The 19923-nt window shown below is 40.0% G+C and overlaps 4 protein-coding genes and 1 non-coding gene across 6 annotated transcripts; 4 read left to right on the forward strand and 1 right to left on the reverse strand.

Annotated features, from left to right (window-relative positions):
• Window positions 1-2270: 2270 nt before the first annotated feature.
• Window positions 2271-4692, forward strand: LOC101298698 (glycolipid transfer protein domain-containing protein 1-like). Its single transcript, XM_004297072.1, has 4 exons — window positions 2271-2677; window positions 3297-3469; window positions 3573-3718; window positions 4323-4692. Exons 1-4 carry the CDS (start codon window positions 2417-2419, stop codon window positions 4427-4429), a joined length of 687 nt encoding a protein of 228 aa, XP_004297120.1. The 5' UTR covers window positions 2271-2416; the 3' UTR covers window positions 4430-4692.
• Window positions 4693-4857: 165 nt separating this feature from the next.
• Window positions 4858-7576, reverse strand: LOC101308461 (dihydrolipoyllysine-residue acetyltransferase component of pyruvate dehydrogenase complex-like). Its single transcript, XM_004298242.1, has 6 exons — window positions 6677-7576; window positions 6371-6562; window positions 6179-6266; window positions 6016-6086; window positions 5832-5915; window positions 4858-5235 (listed from the first exon to the last, which is right to left on the reverse strand). The coding sequence occupies exons 1-6, from the start codon at window positions 7574-7576 to the stop codon at window positions 5131-5133; spliced, it is 1440 nt and encodes a 479-aa protein (XP_004298290.1). The 3' UTR covers window positions 4858-5130.
• Window positions 7577-9969: 2393 nt separating this feature from the next.
• Window positions 9970-10829, forward strand: LOC101298990. The gene is made up of 2 exons (XR_184512.1): window positions 9970-10249; window positions 10425-10829. It is a non-coding gene; the product is annotated as an uncharacterized LOC101298990 (transcript).
• A 2676-nt stretch (window positions 10830-13505) lies between these two features.
• On the forward strand, window positions 13506-18748 carry LOC101299177. Its single transcript, XM_004297073.1, has 7 exons — window positions 13506-13895; window positions 14731-14816; window positions 14918-15040; window positions 15181-15996; window positions 16113-16329; window positions 16447-16782; window positions 17858-18748. Exons 1-7 carry the CDS (start codon window positions 13622-13624, stop codon window positions 17878-17880), a joined length of 1875 nt encoding a protein of 624 aa, XP_004297121.1. The 5' UTR covers window positions 13506-13621; the 3' UTR covers window positions 17881-18748.
• On the forward strand, window positions 17756-19381 carry LOC101299466. 2 transcript variants are annotated; one of them, XM_004297075.1, is made up of 3 exons: window positions 17756-18100; window positions 18194-18275; window positions 18756-19381. In XM_004297075.1, the coding sequence occupies exons 1-3, from the start codon at window positions 18029-18031 to the stop codon at window positions 18920-18922; spliced, it is 321 nt and encodes a 106-aa protein (XP_004297123.1). In that variant the 5' UTR covers window positions 17756-18028; the 3' UTR covers window positions 18923-19381. The 2 variants fall into 2 exon arrangements, with proteins under 2 accessions (XP_004297123.1, XP_004297122.1); XM_004297074.1 differs by having other exon boundaries at window positions 17756-18275; window positions 18759-19381.
• The last annotated feature ends 542 nt before the right edge of the window (window positions 19382-19923 follow it).

Below are 19923 nucleotides of genomic sequence, written 5' to 3' on the forward strand. Positions count from 1 at the left end.
AAAAATTAATAGACATTGTATTAAAAGTGATTTGTTCTGTTTAATTACCAAAAATTACCCAAATTCAAAATGTGTATATAAAAGTGAAGGCTGAGCAGCAGAAGAACAGTAGAATACTCATCAACCTCACTCTCACTCTCACTATCACTCTCAATGGCTTCATCATCGGAAAAGGCCGTGTGTGTCACCGGCGGCAATGGCTTCATCGGCTCCTGGCTAGTCAAACCCTTTTAGAACGTGGCTACACTCCCGTCCACGTCTCCATCTACCCGGGCTCCAACGCCTCCCACCTCTTCGCCCTCCCCGGCGCCTCCCCCGCCACCCTCACCGTCTTCGAGGCCGACATCCTTGACCCCGACGCCGTCTCCAGAGCCATCCAGAATTGCAAGGGCGATGAAGAGAAGATAGAGAGGGTTGGTGGGCAGGTGTTTGATAGATTCCCGCATAAGCAATTCGGGAAGCAACCCCATTGCTGCTTCTCCAAAACCTGATTTTGGGAGAATCACTTCCTCTAAAATCAATTATATGGGTCATACCAAACACCTCAAATTCAACCCAAAATAACTTTTGGTCCCAAAAGCAAGTTCAAAAGCAGTCCCAAATTGGGCCTTAGTGGTGCTTCTAAAATCTGCACACAGCGGCCTGTTGCAGTAAAAATTGTTTTTCTTTAACTTACCAAAACAATAAAAACTAAAATTTTAGATGGTGTTATGGTTGAGGTTGCTTTTGTTTAGTATGGAAAAAAATTGCATCGGTTTATAAATTTCAATGAATTTATAAATTCTTTTCTTGGTGTTTTAGTCCAAAAACCCTAGCTGCCGGCTCATCTCTTTCACCAGTTATGCCCTCGTCCAACGGTGCCTAGATACGGTGGTGGGTCACATGCCTTATTGTCGTCGAAGGGTTTTGTCGGATGGGAATGGGAAGCTATCATTCGAGTTTGGTCTGAGAGAGGTTTTGTTTTGGTTTTGTCAGTTAATTTTGGCTAGGATGTGTTTGGCAGCGGGTGTGCTATGCAGATGTTGTATTGATCCCTAAGGAAAGGTCTTAGACAGCGAGGCCAGCGATCTAGATCGGTGGTGATTCTTGTTGCAAGGGTTGAATTGGGGTTTACTTTAGTAAGGGCTACAACGACGTTTAGAGGCGATCAGGTTCGAACACGAGGCCGAGGAGAGCGGATCGTTTCATCATGGCGTATGGATTGTGGCAACGGCAACGACACTCTGCCCAGTACAACAACGTGCGGGTAGAAGGGTAGACTGAACTGGATTGGGTTGGCGCCGAAATGGATCTCTCTTAGTTGTTGCCTCATTGGGCCTCTATCTTTTGGATTTGGGTTTTTTGGCCCTAGTTCATTAACTATTTTAATCTTGTTTTGTTTCTAGTTTTGCTTCAGTTTGTTTTATTTCTTGTGGGTTCCCCCTTTAGGATATTAGGTCCTAGAGGGTTCTATGAGTGAATGCGATTAAAAGGTAATATATCTTATGTACTAAATGAGGTTTGTCTCACAACTACTTGTCTATATGTAGATGATAGTGATAGAGTATGTAATGACTACTTTAGACTTTCATTTTACCCAACTTTATGAAAGTCGTAAATGACTATTTTGAAAAAATATATATTATAAATTTAGTGAATGTTTTATTCTTCACATATGACAAAACAACCTTAAACATAATAGTTATTTCTTTTTTATTTCACATTATTAGAGAGTATCTAGCTCCAATCGTCTAATATCTAAGGAGAGTTGGTAATTAGCTACTTCGATTTTATTATTACATCGCCATGTCATATGCTCACTTTCAAGCTAATCCAAGGTTGTGTATGTGGCTCAACATATGATGCATATTTTTGATAAACTTATTTTTGGTTGACTCCAATATCTCTTCAATATCAACAAACACGTAATTTGAAGAATGACTATGTTAATGTATCGTTACCAAATTATAATTCAAACAGAGAGTGATAATGCATATTTATTGTAACAAATCAGGCAAACTATACTGGTAATAAGGTTGATCAGTTCATCATTTTAGGTTACAAAAAGCATGACTTGGATTGTCACACTATTTGCTTACATCTTTTGTTCATGCTTTTTGTCCTTTTACTATAATTGCACATCAACATAACTGGGCCTCCCTTCTAAAATGGCCCAAAATCACCAAGAACTAAAAAGGAGTCCATAAAACCTTGAACACCAAGAAATAGACCCCAAAGTCGTCAGTTTTGACCTGCAAAACGCGGTTCTCCTTCTTCCCTAGGCAGTCCGCATTCTTAGCTCACCTTCCAAACCTTCACCACCCCTTACCCCTTTTCATCTTCTCCAATTTTCTTTGGCGTCCCTTTTGTTATTCTCTAATTTTTTTTCCTTGTGTTTCTCTTCCTCAAAGTTTTACGGAGGCGGATTGTGGAATCTATGACTCTAGGGTGGCGCTGGAAACACAGGGCAGCAGCCATTAACGATACGGCAGAGATGTCGATGGAAAACGCCACGTCACCGACGCCTCTGACCTCCATAGTCGAGGCCTTTGATAAGCTGGCCAAGATTCTCGAGTCCCAACAACAAGAAGGTGATTTGCATTTGGATACGTTCTGCCAGGCTTGCTCTTTAGTCTCCATCCTCTTCAGCTGCCTCGGCCTCGCTTTCAAGTTCGCCGAGATGGAGTACGTCTCAAAGGTTTCATCCACAATTTTCAAACTTTGATTTGGTCAAATTTCTGTTCATGTTTGCTTGAATGGGTCTATTTTTTTTAATTTTTTTATTTTGTTGATATTTAAGATTGATAAGGGAGATATTTGCTGATTCTGGATATATAATGTTGAGGGTGCATTTAGCAAAACCGTAGGATTTTATCCGATTTACGGACTTTTGGTTGTGTGGAAATCAATTGTTTGGGGAGGCGATGCAATTGAGATCCCCAAATTGATATCAGATTAAGTTTCAATTGTTTGGTTGGAGTTATGAATCTTTCGTGATGATGCACTCCAAGATAAATGTAATATTGACAATACTTCATAGTTATGCTTTCATATGCATTTCATGTTGCTTTTCTATCATTGCGGTTCTAATTTGTTGCTAAGTAATACGTAGTAATTTTGCAGTTCTTTGAGTTCTTATGACTTGATGTGAATTCCTTCGTTATTTTCTTACAATCCTATGACCAGTTGCCCAATTTGAACCAGTATGCTGCTGAAGTGTTCTTTTTGTCCTGTGACATGATTCATAGTATTATTCTTTGATGAGTCACTCAATTCATTAGCCTTCCTGGATCTCACACTCTTCTTGTTTCATTCAGGTTGAGACTCTCTTGCAAGCAGCAAAGACTTGCGACACTTTAGAAAACATACTTGATTTTGATGTTGCAAATGACACTGTCAAATCGCCAGGCAGCCGCTCACGCAACTTACGCCGAGTTAGGCAGGGTCTTGACCTCATCAGAGCTATATTTGAAAACTTTTTGGCCACAAAGTATGTTCTCCCATGTAATCTTAATCTATAACTGCCTGTTCTGTATCGGATATCATTCTCCTCTTTTGTTCTAACTTGTTTTTATGTTCTTTTTCACATTCAGTGATGACTCCTTAAAGGAGGCAGCTTCAACAGCTTATGCCCAAGTTTGTGCCCCATATCACACTTGGGCAGTCAGGACGGCAGTAGCTGCTGGGATGTATGCTCTTCCGTCAAGGGATCAACTTCTGATAAATCTCAAAGAAACTCGTAAGTATAAAATAACTCTGGTTAGAGCTCGGCATTTCAGATTTTCTACTTCTACATCAAATAACTATGTCATAACACTAATTCTCGATCCTCGTTTCCCTGAGTATCAATAATCTTATTAGGACTTTTGTCTCTGTCAACAGCCTGCGAGTTTTGTTTTCTTAGATAGACTTGAGTGATTTTGGTCTTACTTGTTCTTCTGATATAGTGAAGACGAGGAGTTAATAGATTACCTGACACTTCAAGCATTCTATGCAACTAATTGACAGTGCTTGACATAAACATCATATTTCTCCACACTATTAATAAGAAGAAATTACAAACGATAATATAAAGGGGTAGAATTCACCTTCGTGATCTATGTGGAAAATGATTCACTAAACCATCTCTTGAACAAGTGAGAGATGAGTCAGATGACTGAGTTAAAAATTCAAGTGCAGTAGTTTTTCCTGGCTCAATCTTTTTATAGCTCATAGGCAGATCCAGTTAGTTTATGTGATCTTCTCATTGAATGATGCATGCTAATAATGGATTATCATCTAACTTGTTACGGATCAACTTAATTTTTCATGCTAACTGTTGGTTATCATTGAACTTGTTACAGATCAATCGGCAGAGATAAAAATGAAACAGTACATCCGTGCCGCACTTCCGGTTATCCACTACATTGACAACCTGTACCTTTCCAGGAATATCGTTTTGGACTGGTGACTTTAGAGTATTCATCTAGTAGGTGTTGTATATGGTGGATCTTCCCGCCACACAGAAGCCTGTTCTACTGATAAGAAAAGGGTGGTACCAGTTGAGATTTGTGCAGCTCTGTCTAGTTCTTGAGGAGTATTTTCGTGTAGTAGGTATAGAATTTTGTCCTGGCTTTTGCTAAGCGATGCTATATTCTCCAGAACAAAAGAGGATCTGTACATAAATGTTGTTATTGTGCCACTGATACGATTAAGTAGGGGGTTATTCTTCAGACCACAGTTTCAGAAATTTTATTAGTTCTGTCAAAAGCTTTTGTTGCATGATGTTTGACAAAAGATCAAATGCTTCATTGGGCAATTTATCCATGTTTGATTTGAAAAACCACAAATAATGAAGTTAGGACTGCCAAACATTGTGATAATTGAACCGCTGTGGGCTTCGAACTAACTACCAAAGCATTGTGATATATTATTGCAGAGTATTTATCAAAACATTGTCAAAGTTGCTATTTCCTGTTTCTTCCAAATTTTCTCAACAGTAAAAGTCGAAAAATAAATTAAAGTACAACATGAGCAGAAAATGCTAGAAATGACTGCAAATGTGTGTTCTTAGTTGGGCACCCCGTTTGGAAGATGATCATCCCTTTGTTGCTAATGAGAAATAGAGGCCGGAGGGTAAAATCTTTTGATCATGGGAGTCCTGAACATTATCTACAATGTCAGGCTTTCTGGGTTCTCAACAATCTTTGCAAATGTCTTTAGGAAGGCAGCCAAATCAGCTCCATAAACAATTCGGTGATCTGCTGTTACATTCACCTGTAGACAGATCCCATAAGCATTAACTTTCTGTTCCTAGAGTTTCTACTGATGCACAGAAAAAGAAAAATGACAATATAATAGATATGCTTGAGTGTGGTTCCTTGTAAGGTATGTTTACTACCAAGATTCTCTCCTACGAACTAATTGACAAGCATGAAGAATAGAAAGGTATAAATCTGCAGATACTTTCAGCACATCACACCATTTATCTTAAGGTAGTAATAACATGCATCTTCTACTCACTGTAAAATTTATAAAGCTTCTTATCATTCTTTCTTTCAGCAAAGCTATGAAAACCTCTAACAATGACTTGCATGCTATGCATTCTGTAATATATGGAATTCAGTAGAACAAGCACAAGTTTAACAACTAATAACAAAGAAATTCAAGGCCCCCTTTTCAAGTGTAACAAGGAAACTGTCATGTACTTTTTTCATATGCATGCTATGCGGTTCAGTTTTTCAACTTAGGAGCTTGATGCTTTAAAAAGGGGTAAAACGTGAAATATATATTCTAATAGAGCTCCAGTATATAAGTGCATCAAACATAAAGAAACATGGCATAAATTTCAATAAAATTGTGTCCATACTCACCAGCATTTTACTTTTTACACTGAAGAATCCGTCTGCATCAGCTACAACGGTGGGTTTTGAAGCTCCAACAGCCATGATAGCACCCTGATCATCAGTCCAAATTTTCAGCAAACTTTAACAATTCTTATCTCCAAACAAGCAGAACAATGTCATCAGTTCATGTAATTTGAGGATTAAAACTCACCTGGCCTGGAGGAAGAATAGCATCGAACCTGTCCACTCCAAACATACCCAAATTGGAGAGAGTGAAAGTTCCTACATAGGATTCAGTATAACCTGATGAGTACATTGTACAACAGAATGCAATGAGATCAGTGAACATGAACAAGAGTTTCAATGATCAAGACCTGAGTTGTACTCATGGGGCTGAAGTTGCTTTGAGCGGGCCTTTCCCACCAGCTCTTTCCATTTCTGGGATAACAAATACAAATCCACCTGTGCCAACAAGTAAAAATTACCACTCAGTATACAGTAAACAAAATACAAACCATTACGAAACAATAAAAAAAAAAATACCTTATAATTCACAAATATCAGACCTTATCTGCATCCTGAAGAACAGGGGTTATCAACCCGCCGTCAATAGCCACAGCAACGGCGATGTTTATGCTACTGTTGTAGTAAAAGCTCTTTCCGTCTTTGCAGCTGGCATTCACAACCGGGTGCTGAGCGAGCGCCAGAGCAACCGCCTTGGCAAGCAAGGCAGTCATGGTCACACCCTTTGATTTCAACTGCACAATGCCAATGAATTCAGCTCAAATCCTATAAATGCAAACACCAATCACACTGAATCCACATTCCAACTGCAAAATCCTAACGAAAATCAAATACAATCCCCAATGTACCTTCGCATACAGCGCATCGATGGCATCGCTGTTCACCGGATAACCCACCCGGAAAGTCGGCACCGAGAGACTCTCAATCATATTCTTCGAAACTGCAGCCTGCATTGTGGTGAAAGGCACGACAGTCGAGCCTGGAAGTAGAGGCAATGCCGGGGCGGCAGCAGGCTTGGACGGAGCCGCCGCAGCCGTAGCAGACTCTACAGCCACGGATTTCTTGGGCTGAATTCCCGCGGCAGCCTCCACGTCAGCAGGAGTAATTCTCCCGAACGGGCCGGTCCCCACCACGGCGGCAATGTCCACCTTGTGCTGCTTAGCCAGCTTCTTCGCAAAGGGAGTGGCCACAGTCTTCCTGGGCCCAGCCGGCGCAGCTGACGTGGCAGCAGGAGCAGGCTGCGCAATAGCAGGAGCAGGATTGGCAGTAACAGGAGGAGTAGAGGGCGTAACGGCAGCGGCCTCGGGCTTCGCGGCGCCGGAATCAGTCTTGGCTTTGGCCTTGGCCTCTTCGAGCTCGGCTTCAGTCTCGGCGAGAATCCCGATGGCGGCGCCGACGGGGGCGGACTCGCCCTCGCCGACGACAATCGCGGCGAGGATGCCGTCGTAGAAAGTCTCGACGTCCATGTCGGCTTTATCGGACTCGACGACGACGACGCTCTCGCCCTTGGAGAGGACGTCGCCTTCGGATTTGATCCAGGAGACGATCTTGCCCTCGGTCATGGTGGAGCTGAGGGCGGGCATGAAGATCTCCCTGATCTTGGATTGGACGGTGAGGGACCTGCGGCGGGGCTTGGAGCGGAATGCGGCGGAGGAGGAGGAGGAGAGAGAAGGGCGCCATGGGAGGGAGGTGGAGACGGAAGAGGAGAAGGAAATGGGGGACTTGGAGAGGAAAGGAGAGGAGGCCATTTTTTGGGGTGCGGAGAATGCGAGGAGGGATTGGGGGGTTTAGACTTTAGAGTGGGAATGTGGAGTTTGGGGGGCAGATAATACAGAGAGGGGAGGGCGGAGAAGACGAGGTGTGGAGTTGGTTGGGAGGCTTCGAGCTAACCGCAACTGAACTTTAAATTGTTTAAATCGCCATTCGCCTGGCACTTTGCCACTCTTCACAGGAGGGGTGGACTGGGTCTCAACAGTTTGCTTTTTAAGCACTAACTGAAAACCGAAATAGAATTTTCGGTTTTCTATTTCTTATAACCGAAACTGATAAAAATATATAAAAGACTGCACTCGTCGGTTAACCTAACATCGGTTCAGTTTCGGTGCGGTTTCGGTTACAAAATCTATTATCCATAATATTTTTTACATTTAACCAAAAAACATAAAAAATAAAAATATCAAAGTTATAAACTATCAACACTTAAAATAAGTTAATCTAATAGGTTCAAATAAGTAATCTAAATGAAAAATGAAGCTAAAATTTATATATAATTCAATTGAAGCCTCCACCATTCATATATAACAAAAGATAAAACTATATAGGAAGGAATTCGGTTAGACTTAAACACTTAAAGACATGATCATGTGTGTGAAAGCCTACTATTTGTAACCCATAACCGATAAGAACATGACACGTAATGTAGAATTAAGTATTAATAATTAATATATGTAGAATGAATATATGTCGGTTCGGTTTGGTTTAATCGGTTTTTAGAATGCACGGAACCGCAAACCGACACCGCACTACTCGATTTGTGTGGTTTTTGGAACCGATTGCCTCGGTTTTATTCGGTTTCGATTACTCGGTGTCGGTTCGGTGTGGTTTTAACCGGTTTCGGTTTTTTTGGTGCCTAAAAGTCCACCCCTACTTCTCAGTTCGTCACTTCATTGTTACTTGTTAGGTTTTTTTTTTTTTTTCATTTTTTGACAATTGCAAAATTTTTTTTTTCTGTGTTTTGTTTAGGGTTTTGCGATGATAAGAAGTTTTATTTGATAATATGAAATTACATAATACGGGAGCTACCAGTGGTAGATAAAAAATCTACACTTGTATCCCTATTTCGAGAATCAGTTACGGGTCTGTTACCATTGATAACGTTCATAAACCAATCGGGCTCAACCTCTAACCATGATAAACGCCCCTCTAAATGGGGTACTCACTTTGCCACAACATCAGCAACACCATTAGCTATTTTGCGAATATGACGAAGAGCATGAGAGCGAGTTGCATTCATAAGCATACGCACCTTATCAACCAGAACTCCCTCTTCAGTAAGACATTCCTCCACACCATGCCATTAACTCAGCAACACAAGGTTGGAGTCTACCATGGACTCTTTCACCTACTGCCATCTTCTAACCATTGCCCCCACCCCAACAAAAGCTCCATTATCAATTATAGAAGCATCAGATTAATCTCTGTTTAACCTGTGGTTTTTCACAAAACGATCAATTTAATGTCGTGAAATAAATAATTTACGCTTAAACAAGTTAACCAATGTGCCAAGTGACATAATAAGTGTGTAAAACAAAAGTGCTAGTATATATAGATTATTCATTTATATGGAGCTAACATTGTAAGAAGATATGTTTATCTTTTTTTAATGATGTTTTTAATTAAGCTTGAACCATATAGATGTATGTAACACTCAAATATAAGCCGAAACCATCAACACACACCTAAAGACCACGCTCAGAGCTATAGATGGGGACCGACTAGATATCCGCCGTCAGGTCCCCTATTTGATTTGCCTCTTAATGTTCGACACCTATCTAGCCTCGACTAGTCCAGTTGTTGGGCGTGGATAATGAATCAACCGTTGGAAGTCTTACGTTTTTAGACAATTTCTCTGCAAATTCTGGCGGCTCCAGCGATGTCTTAAGGTGCATGAGGTGTGAAAGTTGATTTAATGTTCGAATTTACTAGTGAAAGTTGTCTAATAGGTGTTTGTTATACCAAAGAATTCTGTAAATTTTGGGGAAGTCTCCTATATCAAGGACTCGAATTCAGCGTGACAGTGACGATTTCATCCTCATGACTGGTGGTAAGGTGAAGGAGGCTATTGAGCTGTGACAGGCTCAGAAGATCAGAAACTCATTAGGAGAGAAGAAGGGTTTACACAAACCCATAGTTTTTGGGCAATCTATGGTGGAAGGTCTCAGAGAAAATTCAGGACTATGTACGTATGCTCATTTTAAAAAATCTATGTAAGATAGTCTAACACGTTATATCGAGAATAACTAACGTGTGTTAAATGAAATGTTTTTTTTTTTTCTTTCCTAATGGGAATTATTATTAAATTTCTGTAAGAAAAACAAGAGGACATAAGCGGTATTTATACAATCAAGCAAAACCCAGGCTCAGGCTGGGACCAAATAAAGAAAGAAAAGAAGAGGAAGAAGAAATTGCAGATCCAAAGGGCAGCAGGGAAGAGAAAGGAAGACAGGAGAAGAGAGATGGTGTTGAACAGCTATGTAGCGGTAAGAGTAGCAAACATGTCGGCATACGCGTGTCAATACATAGCTTGCAATCCCGAGAGATTGAGTAGCGACCAAGTTCTGTACCTCCTCTTCTGCTTCCCGTTCCTTCAACTCCGTCGCTTCCTCCTCAACTTCCGACGACGACCCTCCCCTTGATTCCTTGTAATTTCACTCTCTCTCTCTCTCTCTCTCTCTCTCTCTCTCTCTCATGTATCAAAGCATACGATTCTCTACTTTGTTGTTTCCTGAATTCAAGATCTAGGATATCTGAGATCCATGCCATTTCGAATTTGACCAAGGCCCTGTTATGACTTTATTGTGCTCAAATCTATAACAGATTGCAAACGCCTCTCAGGCCCAAACAGTCCCCAACTCTTAAAGAGCAAAGGCTACGAAATAATCCCACATCGGAAACCTCTGTCTACAAGGACTTCTTTATATACAATTGACTCCCATCTAAGCTTGTCCCTTCGGGGACATCCGATAAAATTGGAACGATACAGAGAAGATTAGCATGGCCCCTGCGCAAGGATGACACGCATAAATCGAGAAATGGTCCAAATTTTTTTGCAATTTTTTGCAATTTTTTGCTTGATCTTCTGCTGTATTAACTATCACTATATGTCTGTATTAAGTAACCTTTTCTTGCAATTTTTGGCTTGATCTTCTGCTGTATAAACTATCGGTGTGTTAAGAATTTTTTTCTTGCTTCTAGCTTTGAGCCTGCATTTGGTTCACTTTACGTGTTATCAATCTTGGATTCAGAGAAACAAAGGCAAGAAGCAGTGCATATTGGCTTGATTTCCCCAAACCAAAGACTGCCTCATAAACTGGCAATCTGCCCCAGCTCATGAGGTCACAATAATATACTGCTCACTGTTTATTACTCATCAACATTGAACCAGTGCAGAATGCTTCATTCATGACATACGGCTTCAATATGAAATCAAGCTTACAATTAATCTACATGAAATCAGAACAAATCAAAGCCGTCATGAAATCGATCATAAGCTCGAAGCAGTTTTACCATGAACCTATGGAAATCTACTGATCAGTGGTACTAAATAATTAGATAGCTTGTGTTTTTTTTTTTTTTTTGGACGAAGATAGCTTGTGTTAGTATTACTAGAATTTGATGGTTGAGCTTGAACTCCGAATGCGCACATTATCTAAGGTATTGGGCCACACTGGTAAAACTTGATGTTGCCACCCATTTGAAATATGGGCTTTTGCAATACATACATGCGACATTAGACTATTGGAGTAATTGTAAAGGCCCAGATCCGGGTACACCTTGTACGACCTAACCCAATTGTAAGTTGTTCCTATGGGAAATAGGAGTCCGATTGGTCTATGAAGAATATCAGATAAGTTGTCAAAGATACCCCGTCCAGATTCATCATGACGATAATTACCCCACGATTGTTACCATTACCATTATTACCACTGATAAAGCTTGTCGTTTGTCAATTTTCTTCTCGAAGACTCAGGGGACGACATGTAGCTTTCTATTTAAAGCAATGATATTTACGTCTCCTTCCATTTATATATACCCCGCTAGTCGACGACATATTGATGGAATGGACCCGATTTAGAGATGAAATTAAAATTAAAAGAAAACAAATAAAAAATTGGCGGAGAAGACTCCCGCGCCTTGATGATGGTGCCAAATTTTGAGGGCCGGCTTAGCTGTATTTTGGAGCCATTTCCAATGGCCCACTGGCCCACCTCATCTATTTTGCCTTTATTCGCTTCCCTTTATCCCTGCTTTATTTTCTTTCTTTCTTTTCCGCATTAGTATATGCCTGAGTTGTGATTCACTGCACTGGGGCTGTATCGTACTGCCGTGGTCCGTAGGCATGCTGACGTGGTGGCGTCAGCATGTTTGCGCGTGGACTTGCGTTTGGCCATCGACCGTTGTGGACTAGCTAAGTTGCTTTGGCGTTGATCTTCTCAGTTCTCACAGTGTGATTAGGAAACATTTGCCAAAACCCTTGTTCCCCGAGTTCATCATGAGACATCTCCTAGTAACCCTACCAAGTCGAACTATAAAACGACTTTGTTTGTTTGAATACAAATAACTTTGATCAGTTATAAATAATATAGATTCGTACAAAAACATGTTAAGTGACATGTTTTCATGTACAATGAGTATATACTATTATTGACATTATGCAACACGTCTAGACATAAAAATATTTTGTAACTAAAACATAAAATTTTTGTTCAAGATTTTAGTTCAAACTTCAAAGCATATGTAATTCATTCATTTTCATTACCCTTATACGTTAAAATCATAAATGGATGACTATTTTGATTCCGTACCATTTAAGTTTTATGTCTACTTATTTATGTGAAACACTTATAAAATAATATGACTAATCGAATATCGGTTAGTTAAACTCTTGCGATGATTTTATACATCTAATAGACTGTTGCTTCCACATGGAAGCGGTCTTCTCTTTTTTGTTGGTAGTAATAGGGTACCTCAAATGCTTGCTAGACTCATAAGTTCATCCCTCGATGTATATGAAATACTCAAAGTATGTATTGCAGCATAGTGCCTAGCCACTTTAACAGCTTTAAGATTTGAACTTAAGTTGACACACATTTAATCAAAAACCATTAGGCTACTTACAGTGGTTGGACTAATCTCTACTTATATATGCTTGTTTCTTAAACCTATTTATTGACATTAAACACATAAAGTGTCGAGACACCTTGCTTTAGTCAACTATTTACGTGTCACTTTTGGCAGATGTTTACAATAACTTTTTTATATGATCAGTTAATATTCGTATCACTTTAGATGTTTCAAATGAAACAATAATTCAATGTGATCGATTAATATCCGTAACGTTTAAAATATTCGAAGTTTTAAATTTAACTTGACACATCTACGTTAAATTTCATAGAGCACATTTTACCTAAAATATTTGAGAACAATTCCACATCACAAAAGGGCTCTTCATCCTCAACTGTTTTCACCCGCAAAACGTGAGAACATCCTTCAAATTATAGCGTGGTGAAAACAAAGAAACGTGATAAATCTACTTTTTACCAAACCGTAAAAACTCCCAAACGAGACAGCTGGCCGCCAAAACTGAGCGAGTCTTCCTTTCCACCCCCGACAAACGCGGGCACCACTCCCTCCCCCAACTTGCTCCATCATCCAAATACCAACATGTGATGGATACCCCGGCGATTTCCGCTATCCCCCGGGGGCATATTCGTAAACCAAAACAGTTGCCTTAGATATCTTCGCAGTTTCCTCGCGACTTTCATGCGTGTCACGTTCGTGGCCTCGATCTGAGCCGTCCATCTCAGTCCCCCAAATCTCGAAACCCTAGCATCTTCCCCTCCTCCGCCTTAAAATAAAGTTTCAAACTTTCATTCCACCCTCCTATTCCATTCTTCTCTAGAGCGCCTTCTTTCTTTCTTTCTTTCTCTTAGGGTTTTCTTCATGCAACCAATCAGAGCCGAAGCGGCGTCGTTTTAATCGGTTTTGGAATCCGAAATTGGAATTGAGCGGAGATGGAGAGGTTGGCGGAGGCGGCCGCGGCGGCGCTGGGGTATGTGAGGTGGGAGGAGGTGTTTGTTTCGGCCGATAAGGGGCGGAGGGAGGTTCATTACTATCTGAAACGGAGCGACGGGAGCTCAGATCTGGCTGTGATTGGGAAAGAGAAGAGCTTGAGGCACATGTCGTATCACTACGCGTTTCGAAACCGGTCTCTGTTCCCGGCGGCTTCGCTCGTTAAGCTCAAGTCGCGGAGGGAGGTCGTCGATTGGCTCAAGTCTGTGGTTTCAGGTAATTTGTTTTTATCTGTTTCGATTTCCCACCTCTCAAATTTCTTGGGTTTTTGAATGATTCTGGGGTTTTGGCTTTGAGAAAGATTGGATTTTTTCATTTGTGGTTTTGTGTTTCGCAATTTTCTGGATCTGGACGGTTTGTTTGGGGTTGGGGTTTGATGTAGAATTCGTCCAGCTTTGTATAACGATTCTGGAGATTGCTTTCCTGGTGTTGTTGATATGATATGGGATTGTTTTGTCCAATCTAAGTCACCCTTGTTAAAGCCCTTATCTTTCTTATTAGGAGAGACTCCTTTCTTCTATTTCTTCCCCTTTTATCATATTGAAAAGTTGAATAGTTTCTGGCTTTAAAACTGAGTTTTGTAATTTTGTTGAACAATGGTTTTTATAAACTACATCATGAGGATTTTTGTTATTTGGTAGTAAGTAAGATGTAGGTGGCTTGCCCTGTTTTGTTTGCGTTTCTCTAGTTTTGTTCTTGTGTATGCTGTTCTACATCATGTTGTCGGTGTTCCTGTTTCTGTGAACTGACGATGATCTGGGCTGCAGGATATTTAGTTAAATTGTAAAGAGCTGGTTGAGAGCAACGGATTCAATTTGCCCTCAAAATTTCTAGGTTAAGACCTCTCATGGCCGATTATATTCTTTCCCAAATAACACTCTTATCATAATAGCTTAGACATTTTTAGTTGATTCTTTTCTGTATTTGATGTCCTTGTCTTCTTGTCTGTACATATGTGTAAATGTCAATAATTTTTCTTTTCTTAATGATTTAAATCCTTATTCTTGTTAAATATCCAAATTGCTAATTTGTCTCTGTGTGGATTCTGTAGATGCGCTGCCTCGTGTACCATCTGGTTTAGATGGAAGCATGTTGGATGATAAAGATGCTGGCGAGGTAGATATTGAACTTTTGAAGGTAAGAATGGTTCTCATGACTATTTTGTTGACTGTTTCACTTTATTCTCTTCTCCCAAGGATCTGTAGTTCTTAATATCTATTGATTCTCTATATTTCTAGGTTACTCACTTGCGGAAGATGGGCCGCTATACTACAGAGTTTATGTGGTTAGGTTCTCCTTTGAAGGGACGGAAGAAACGGAGGCATTATCAATCGTTCAGCCGTAATGGAGTTATAGTTTCTGTAAGTTCTCCTTTTTTTGTGACCTTTTGTCGTTCAGTTACTTAATGTTTATAATATATGTCACTGTCAACTGTGTGTCCTTTGAAAATTTAATTTCATCATAGTCATTTGATGTTCTGTTTCTTTACAAATATTTTCAGGTTCATGACTTTGTATTCGTTTTAGCAGAGGAGGATAAGCGTCTTGTTGCCTACTTAGAAGATATGTACGAGGACTCTAAGGGCAACAAGATGGTTGTTGTTCGCTGGTTTCACAAAGTTGATGAGGTTGGTATGGTCTTGCCTCTCAATTATAATGACAGAGAGATTTTCTTCTCTCTTTGTCACCAACATCTCAGTATTGAATGCATTGATGGATTGGCTACTGTCCTCAGCCCCTTGCATTTTGAGAAATTTCTGAAAGAGGCGAAGCAAACACAGCTGGAACCCTTTGTATGCCACAAACAGTTCGAAAATGATGATGTGAAGCCCTTTGACATTACTCAAGTTGAAGGTTATTGGAAGCAGGAGATACTTAGATACATGCACACAGTCATCCCTTCAAAGGTTCATGTGAGTTCTCAACGATCGGTTGATGAGTTGAAAGTGGGAGAAATTGGTCATGCCAGTGATATCAGACCTAAAAAGAGGCAGCATTCTTCAAAAGATGATATGCATGTTGAAGGCCTTGAACGAAGGGTGTCACTGGGTGCAGCATGCGGGGAAGCAGGCTACATAACTAAAAATGGCACTGATTGTAATGGTAAAAGAGGTTCTGCTGTTATTGTACCTTTTCCGGAGGTGAAACGAACCCTGCCGCCACATCTAGCAGTAGGTTCCCAGGTTGAAGTCCTCTCCCAAGATAGTGGCATTAGAGGGTGTTGGTTTAGAGCATTGATCATCAAGAAGCATAAAAACAAAGTTAAGGTACAATACCAAGATATTCAGGATGCAGTTGATGAAGCTAACAAACTTGAGGTATGTATAGGCATTGTCACCTTTATCTTTTTCTCATTTAATGCTTTGTAGATTTTGTATGCAGTCCTGTTCTTTTCCTGAAGGATGCTAAGAAGTCAATTATTTTGGTGTTGTAGGAATGGCTTTTAGCATCGAAGATTGCAGCTCCTGATCAATTGGGCATTCGGCTTTGTGATAGGCCAAGTATTCGGCCATGGGTACAGTCAAATAAAGGAAGAGTTTCATGGTCTGTTGATGTTGGGAGCATTGTTGATGTCTGGTGGCATGATGGTTGGTGGGAAGGCATAGTACTTCAGAAGGAATGTGATGACAGATTTCACGTATACTTCCCAGGTTTGAAACCGCTTATCTTCTTGTATTCTAGTTGTGGCAATTCATTTCAATTCTTGCACATAATCTTTTGTTGGCATTTTTTTTAAGTCTCTCATCTTTTCTAATTTAACCCTGCAGGAGAAAATCGGGTTTTGATTGTGGGGCGTAGTGAAGTGCGACATTCTCAAGAGTGGCTTGGGAAAGAGTGGGCTCATATTAAGGATAGATCAGACCTTGTGGCCTCAATATCAAGTAATCTAGAATCCAAGAAAGCTGTTGGAAACTCATTTGATGGCATGTCAGGGATGTCTGAAATCAGTGATAGTGGAGTGTTGAAGAAACGTGAAACATCTGCTATTACCTCTGATAGTGACAAGGATGAAAAAGTTAATGAAGTCGACAAGGTTCCTGATCTTTTGAAGGATGATCTCTTTGCCCAGCTGAAATGGAAGTCTTCGAGGAAGAGAAGACGTGGTAATGGGAGCTCTGTTCAAAAGTTGCATTTCGGTACTGATGGTAAAAGCACCTCCGGCCTTATGGGATCAAAACCGTGCGAAAGATACTTGATTCCATCATCCCTCATGGGTGACCATGAGAACTGCAAATATTTAGGGGATTCTCTATTCAGTTCGTCAGTTGCGCCTCCGCTAACAAGCTTAGTTATGTAGTCTTTCTAGTCACAGTATATATCAGCTCTGGTGCATTGAATCGATGCTGCTCTGTTTTTAGTTAGTTTAGCTCAGCAATGTCATCTCTGGATGTTTTATATTTTGAGAGAGGTCATGGCATCCAGGTTTTATCTTATTTACGCAACAATCAGCCAGAAGGGCCTTATGCCCTGTTGTTGGCAGGCTGAAATTTTGGGTGCAATAGGAATCTAGAATAGGCCTTGTAGAGGAACTAACTTTTTCTTCATATCCTTTATATGTTTAATGTAATTATTTTGCATAATAAAATTCTTTTTTTTTGCCACTAGCTTGAACTTTGACCTTGTCCCCCTACCAATTTGCTTTCCTTTTTTTCTTTTGCTGTTCAAAATTAGAAAGCGATGAGCTTCGTGGAGACTAATTCTGTGTTGTAGCCGTTGTATATTTGACTGTTGGGTTCCTATGTACTTGGGTGGGGTCTTTTTGATAGGAGTTGGTAAAGTAGTTGAAATGTGCAAGAGCTGAGCCTCATTCCTCTTACTGGAAATCACCAAAACTACGACTAATCTGTAGTGCTTATTTACAGCTGTTTAGTACTTGTATTCTACGAGAATCATACTATTAGTGAATGATTGGACTCGTACACATCGGATTCGTAAATGAAAAGTAGACTAAAATGTAAAGTTGGTGGTACAAGAAACTTCGTATGGAATATATAAGGAAGAAAGTAGCACACACTTATCACTAATGTGATTGTGGGGCTGCTGCATAATAGCATTTGTGAATGAACCATCATGTCCACAGTACATAAAATAAAAACCCTCCTTTAATCTCTTGCTGTTTTATAAAGTCTGATCTTGCTTCCCTTTCTGTCCAACTACCTTTTCCATTTGCTCTATCAGTTTACACAAGGAGCTGTTCTTAGATCCTTTTCAACTTCAGAGAAAAGGATCTTGCTTCCCTTTATGGGATTCGACTTGGTACCTTATTGTGTATGAGGGTCTATAATTTGCTCTATTCTTGAGTGAGTCCCGTAAGCTGCAGAAGGAAGCCATGGAATGCAGTTCTGAGCAATGAAGTCGAATAGCAGCTTATCGCTTTCTGGATCCAGTCTTGCTGCTGTTGAATCCTTATCCATGCCTCTTGTGTGTATTTTCTCTCCTCTGTTACATGCGTTATTTCACAAAGTTCATTTTCATTTAGGCCTGACTTGTGAGCTTAATTTGTTTCAAAAACAGTTCCAGGAGGTTGTTCTCTCGTCTGATATACGATGTTCTGGATGTCAAAGCAGACTTGCTGACATGATGTCCAAAATGGGTGGTAAGCTTTTGAAACAGCCTTCATTCTTCTGATCCTTGCAGTGAATTAAGATAGATCATTCAGCATTCAGAACTTTGGGGGGGGAGGAATAGTATATAGCATAGAGTTTTGATCTTTGGTCATGATTCTGCAGTACTGTTTATGCAGAGCTTGAACTTTGGTTGCAGCAGGGTAGGTTCAAAAGCCTGGACTAGAAAGGAGCACTATGGTGCAGTATGGTCCTGTGTTTTCTATTGCAGTTGTATATGGTTGTCTGCTAGTTCAACTCTTGGCTAAGGGCTTCTTCCTTAGTCCTTAGCAAAGGGACCACTGCTGCACTGCATGTGTCTTCATGGACGCTTTTGTTCATAGTCGTGTAGTTTAGCAACTTTAGGGTCTTCCATTAATTTCCTGAAGTGAAAATTTATTACTCTTCCATAATGGTACTTGCTCTCTTTTATTAGCACAGTAAGTGATTATGCTTGTTCTCACATGTTTCAGCAGATATAGAGTCGGTTGTGGTGAGCGCTTCGGAGAAGAAGGTTACAATCATATGCAGATATCCAAGTACTGCAGCAGCCAAGGTGCCAGATCGGCTAGTTCCTGCTGTACACAGGAGTCCTCTCAAAAAATTCGCCTTGATTAAACGCATACTTCGTTCTTCCTGAAGTCGAATGATTCCAAACAAGAGAAAACCAGCATTACATGCTAGGGAAAATTCATTGTTAGAAGTGATTTTTGTTTTCTGAAATTGAGTGTGTGCTTGTTGGTTTTACATTGATCAATAGTTGATATGTACAGAATCTAAGCTTTTTTTAAAAAAGAAAAAGAAAAAAGAAGAAGATATGTACAGAATCTAACGGTAACTGGTATGTGAAATAAGAGGGGAGATATTGGAGATGATTTGGGAAAATTTTGGCTTCTTTTTTGGAGTTATGCGTGTTTGGAAGAAAAAACAAGGAGAGAGACCCTTTTTGAAAGGGGACCTCAAATTTTATATATAAGCCTTTGAGTTGAAGAAAAGAGGTAGTATCAATGCATATGCAAAACTTTGCCATTTTCTGAGGAAACAGATAAAGCTTTAGAATGAAGTTAAGGATAATAATAACTTAAATGCATAAGAAACAAATTTCCCTTTCTTAACTTGCGCATAATCAGATTCCAAAACAAAAAGGCAAGAATTTGCGTTGGAATGATCCACAAATTGGTTCACAATCTACCATATTCTCAATATTCCACAATATAACCTTTTTCATGTCCTCTTTGCAGTCATCATTCCACCCCAATAATTGATCTCAGCTCTTTGGCAACTCCAACTTCATGTCAGGAAAGGCAAGTTCTGTGGCATCCATGTCTTTCCTTTTCGCTATTAAGCGCTTCGATATTTATGGGGTTTGTAAATTGTAAGCTTGTTTTGTGCAATTGCAGTACTGTTGCATGGTGATGAGGCTCAATGTTGATTGCAATGGATGTGTTAGGAAAGCAAGGAGAATACTTCTCAATATGAAATGTAAGGTGCCCATACATGCACATAACAGTCATTTCAACTCTTTTAAATTATACAAAATTAATGATCCCATTTTTGGTTTTGTGTTGAAGCAATAGAGACACATCTGATAGAGAAGCAGCAATGCAGGGTTATTGTATGTGGGAGATTTATACCAGCAGA

This window comes from Fragaria vesca, linkage group LG4 (assembly GCF_000184155.1).
Source record: "Fragaria vesca subsp. vesca linkage group LG4, FraVesHawaii_1.0, whole genome shotgun sequence".
NCBI lineage: Eukaryota > Viridiplantae > Streptophyta > Magnoliopsida > Rosales > Rosaceae > Fragaria > Fragaria vesca.

Excerpts from the sequence above, each read along its gene's own strand:
- LOC101298698 (XM_004297072.1), top strand. The coding sequence starts at position 2,417 with ATGACTCTAGGGTGGCGCTGGAAACACAGGGCAGCAGCCATTAACGAT. Across the intron at positions 2,678-3,296 it reads AGATGGAGTACGTCTCAAAG|GTTGAGACTCTCTTGCAAGC; the intron begins GTTTCATCCACA and ends TGTTTCATTCAG. Across the intron at positions 3,719-4,322 it reads GATAAATCTCAAAGAAACTC|ATCAATCGGCAGAGATAAAA; the intron begins GTAAGTATAAAA and ends AACTTGTTACAG.
- LOC101308461 (XM_004298242.1), bottom strand. The coding sequence starts at position 7,576 with ATGGCCTCCTCTCCTTTCCTCTCCAAGTCCCCCATTTCCTTCTCCTCT. Across the intron at positions 6,267-6,370 it reads TTCTTCAGGATGCAGATAAG|GTGGATTTGTATTTGTTATC; the intron begins GTCTGATATTTG and ends TTGTTGGCACAG. Across the intron at positions 5,916-6,015 it reads CTATTCTTCCTCCAGGCCAG|GGTGCTATCATGGCTGTTGG; the intron begins GTGAGTTTTAAT and ends ACTGATGATCAG.
- LOC101299177 (XM_004297073.1), top strand. The coding sequence starts at position 13,622 with ATGGAGAGGTTGGCGGAGGCGGCCGCGGCGGCGCTGGGGTATGTGAGG. Across the intron at positions 14,817-14,917 it reads TAGATATTGAACTTTTGAAG|GTTACTCACTTGCGGAAGAT; the intron begins GTAAGAATGGTT and ends CTATATTTCTAG. Across the intron at positions 15,997-16,112 it reads ATGAAGCTAACAAACTTGAG|GAATGGCTTTTAGCATCGAA; the intron begins GTATGTATAGGC and ends TTGGTGTTGTAG.
- LOC101299466 (XM_004297074.1), top strand. The coding sequence starts at position 18,029 with ATGAAGTCGAATAGCAGCTTATCGCTTTCTGGATCCAGTCTTGCTGCT. Across the intron at positions 18,276-18,758 it reads CATGATGTCCAAAATGGGTG|ATATAGAGTCGGTTGTGGTG; the intron begins GTAAGCTTTTGA and ends ATGTTTCAGCAG.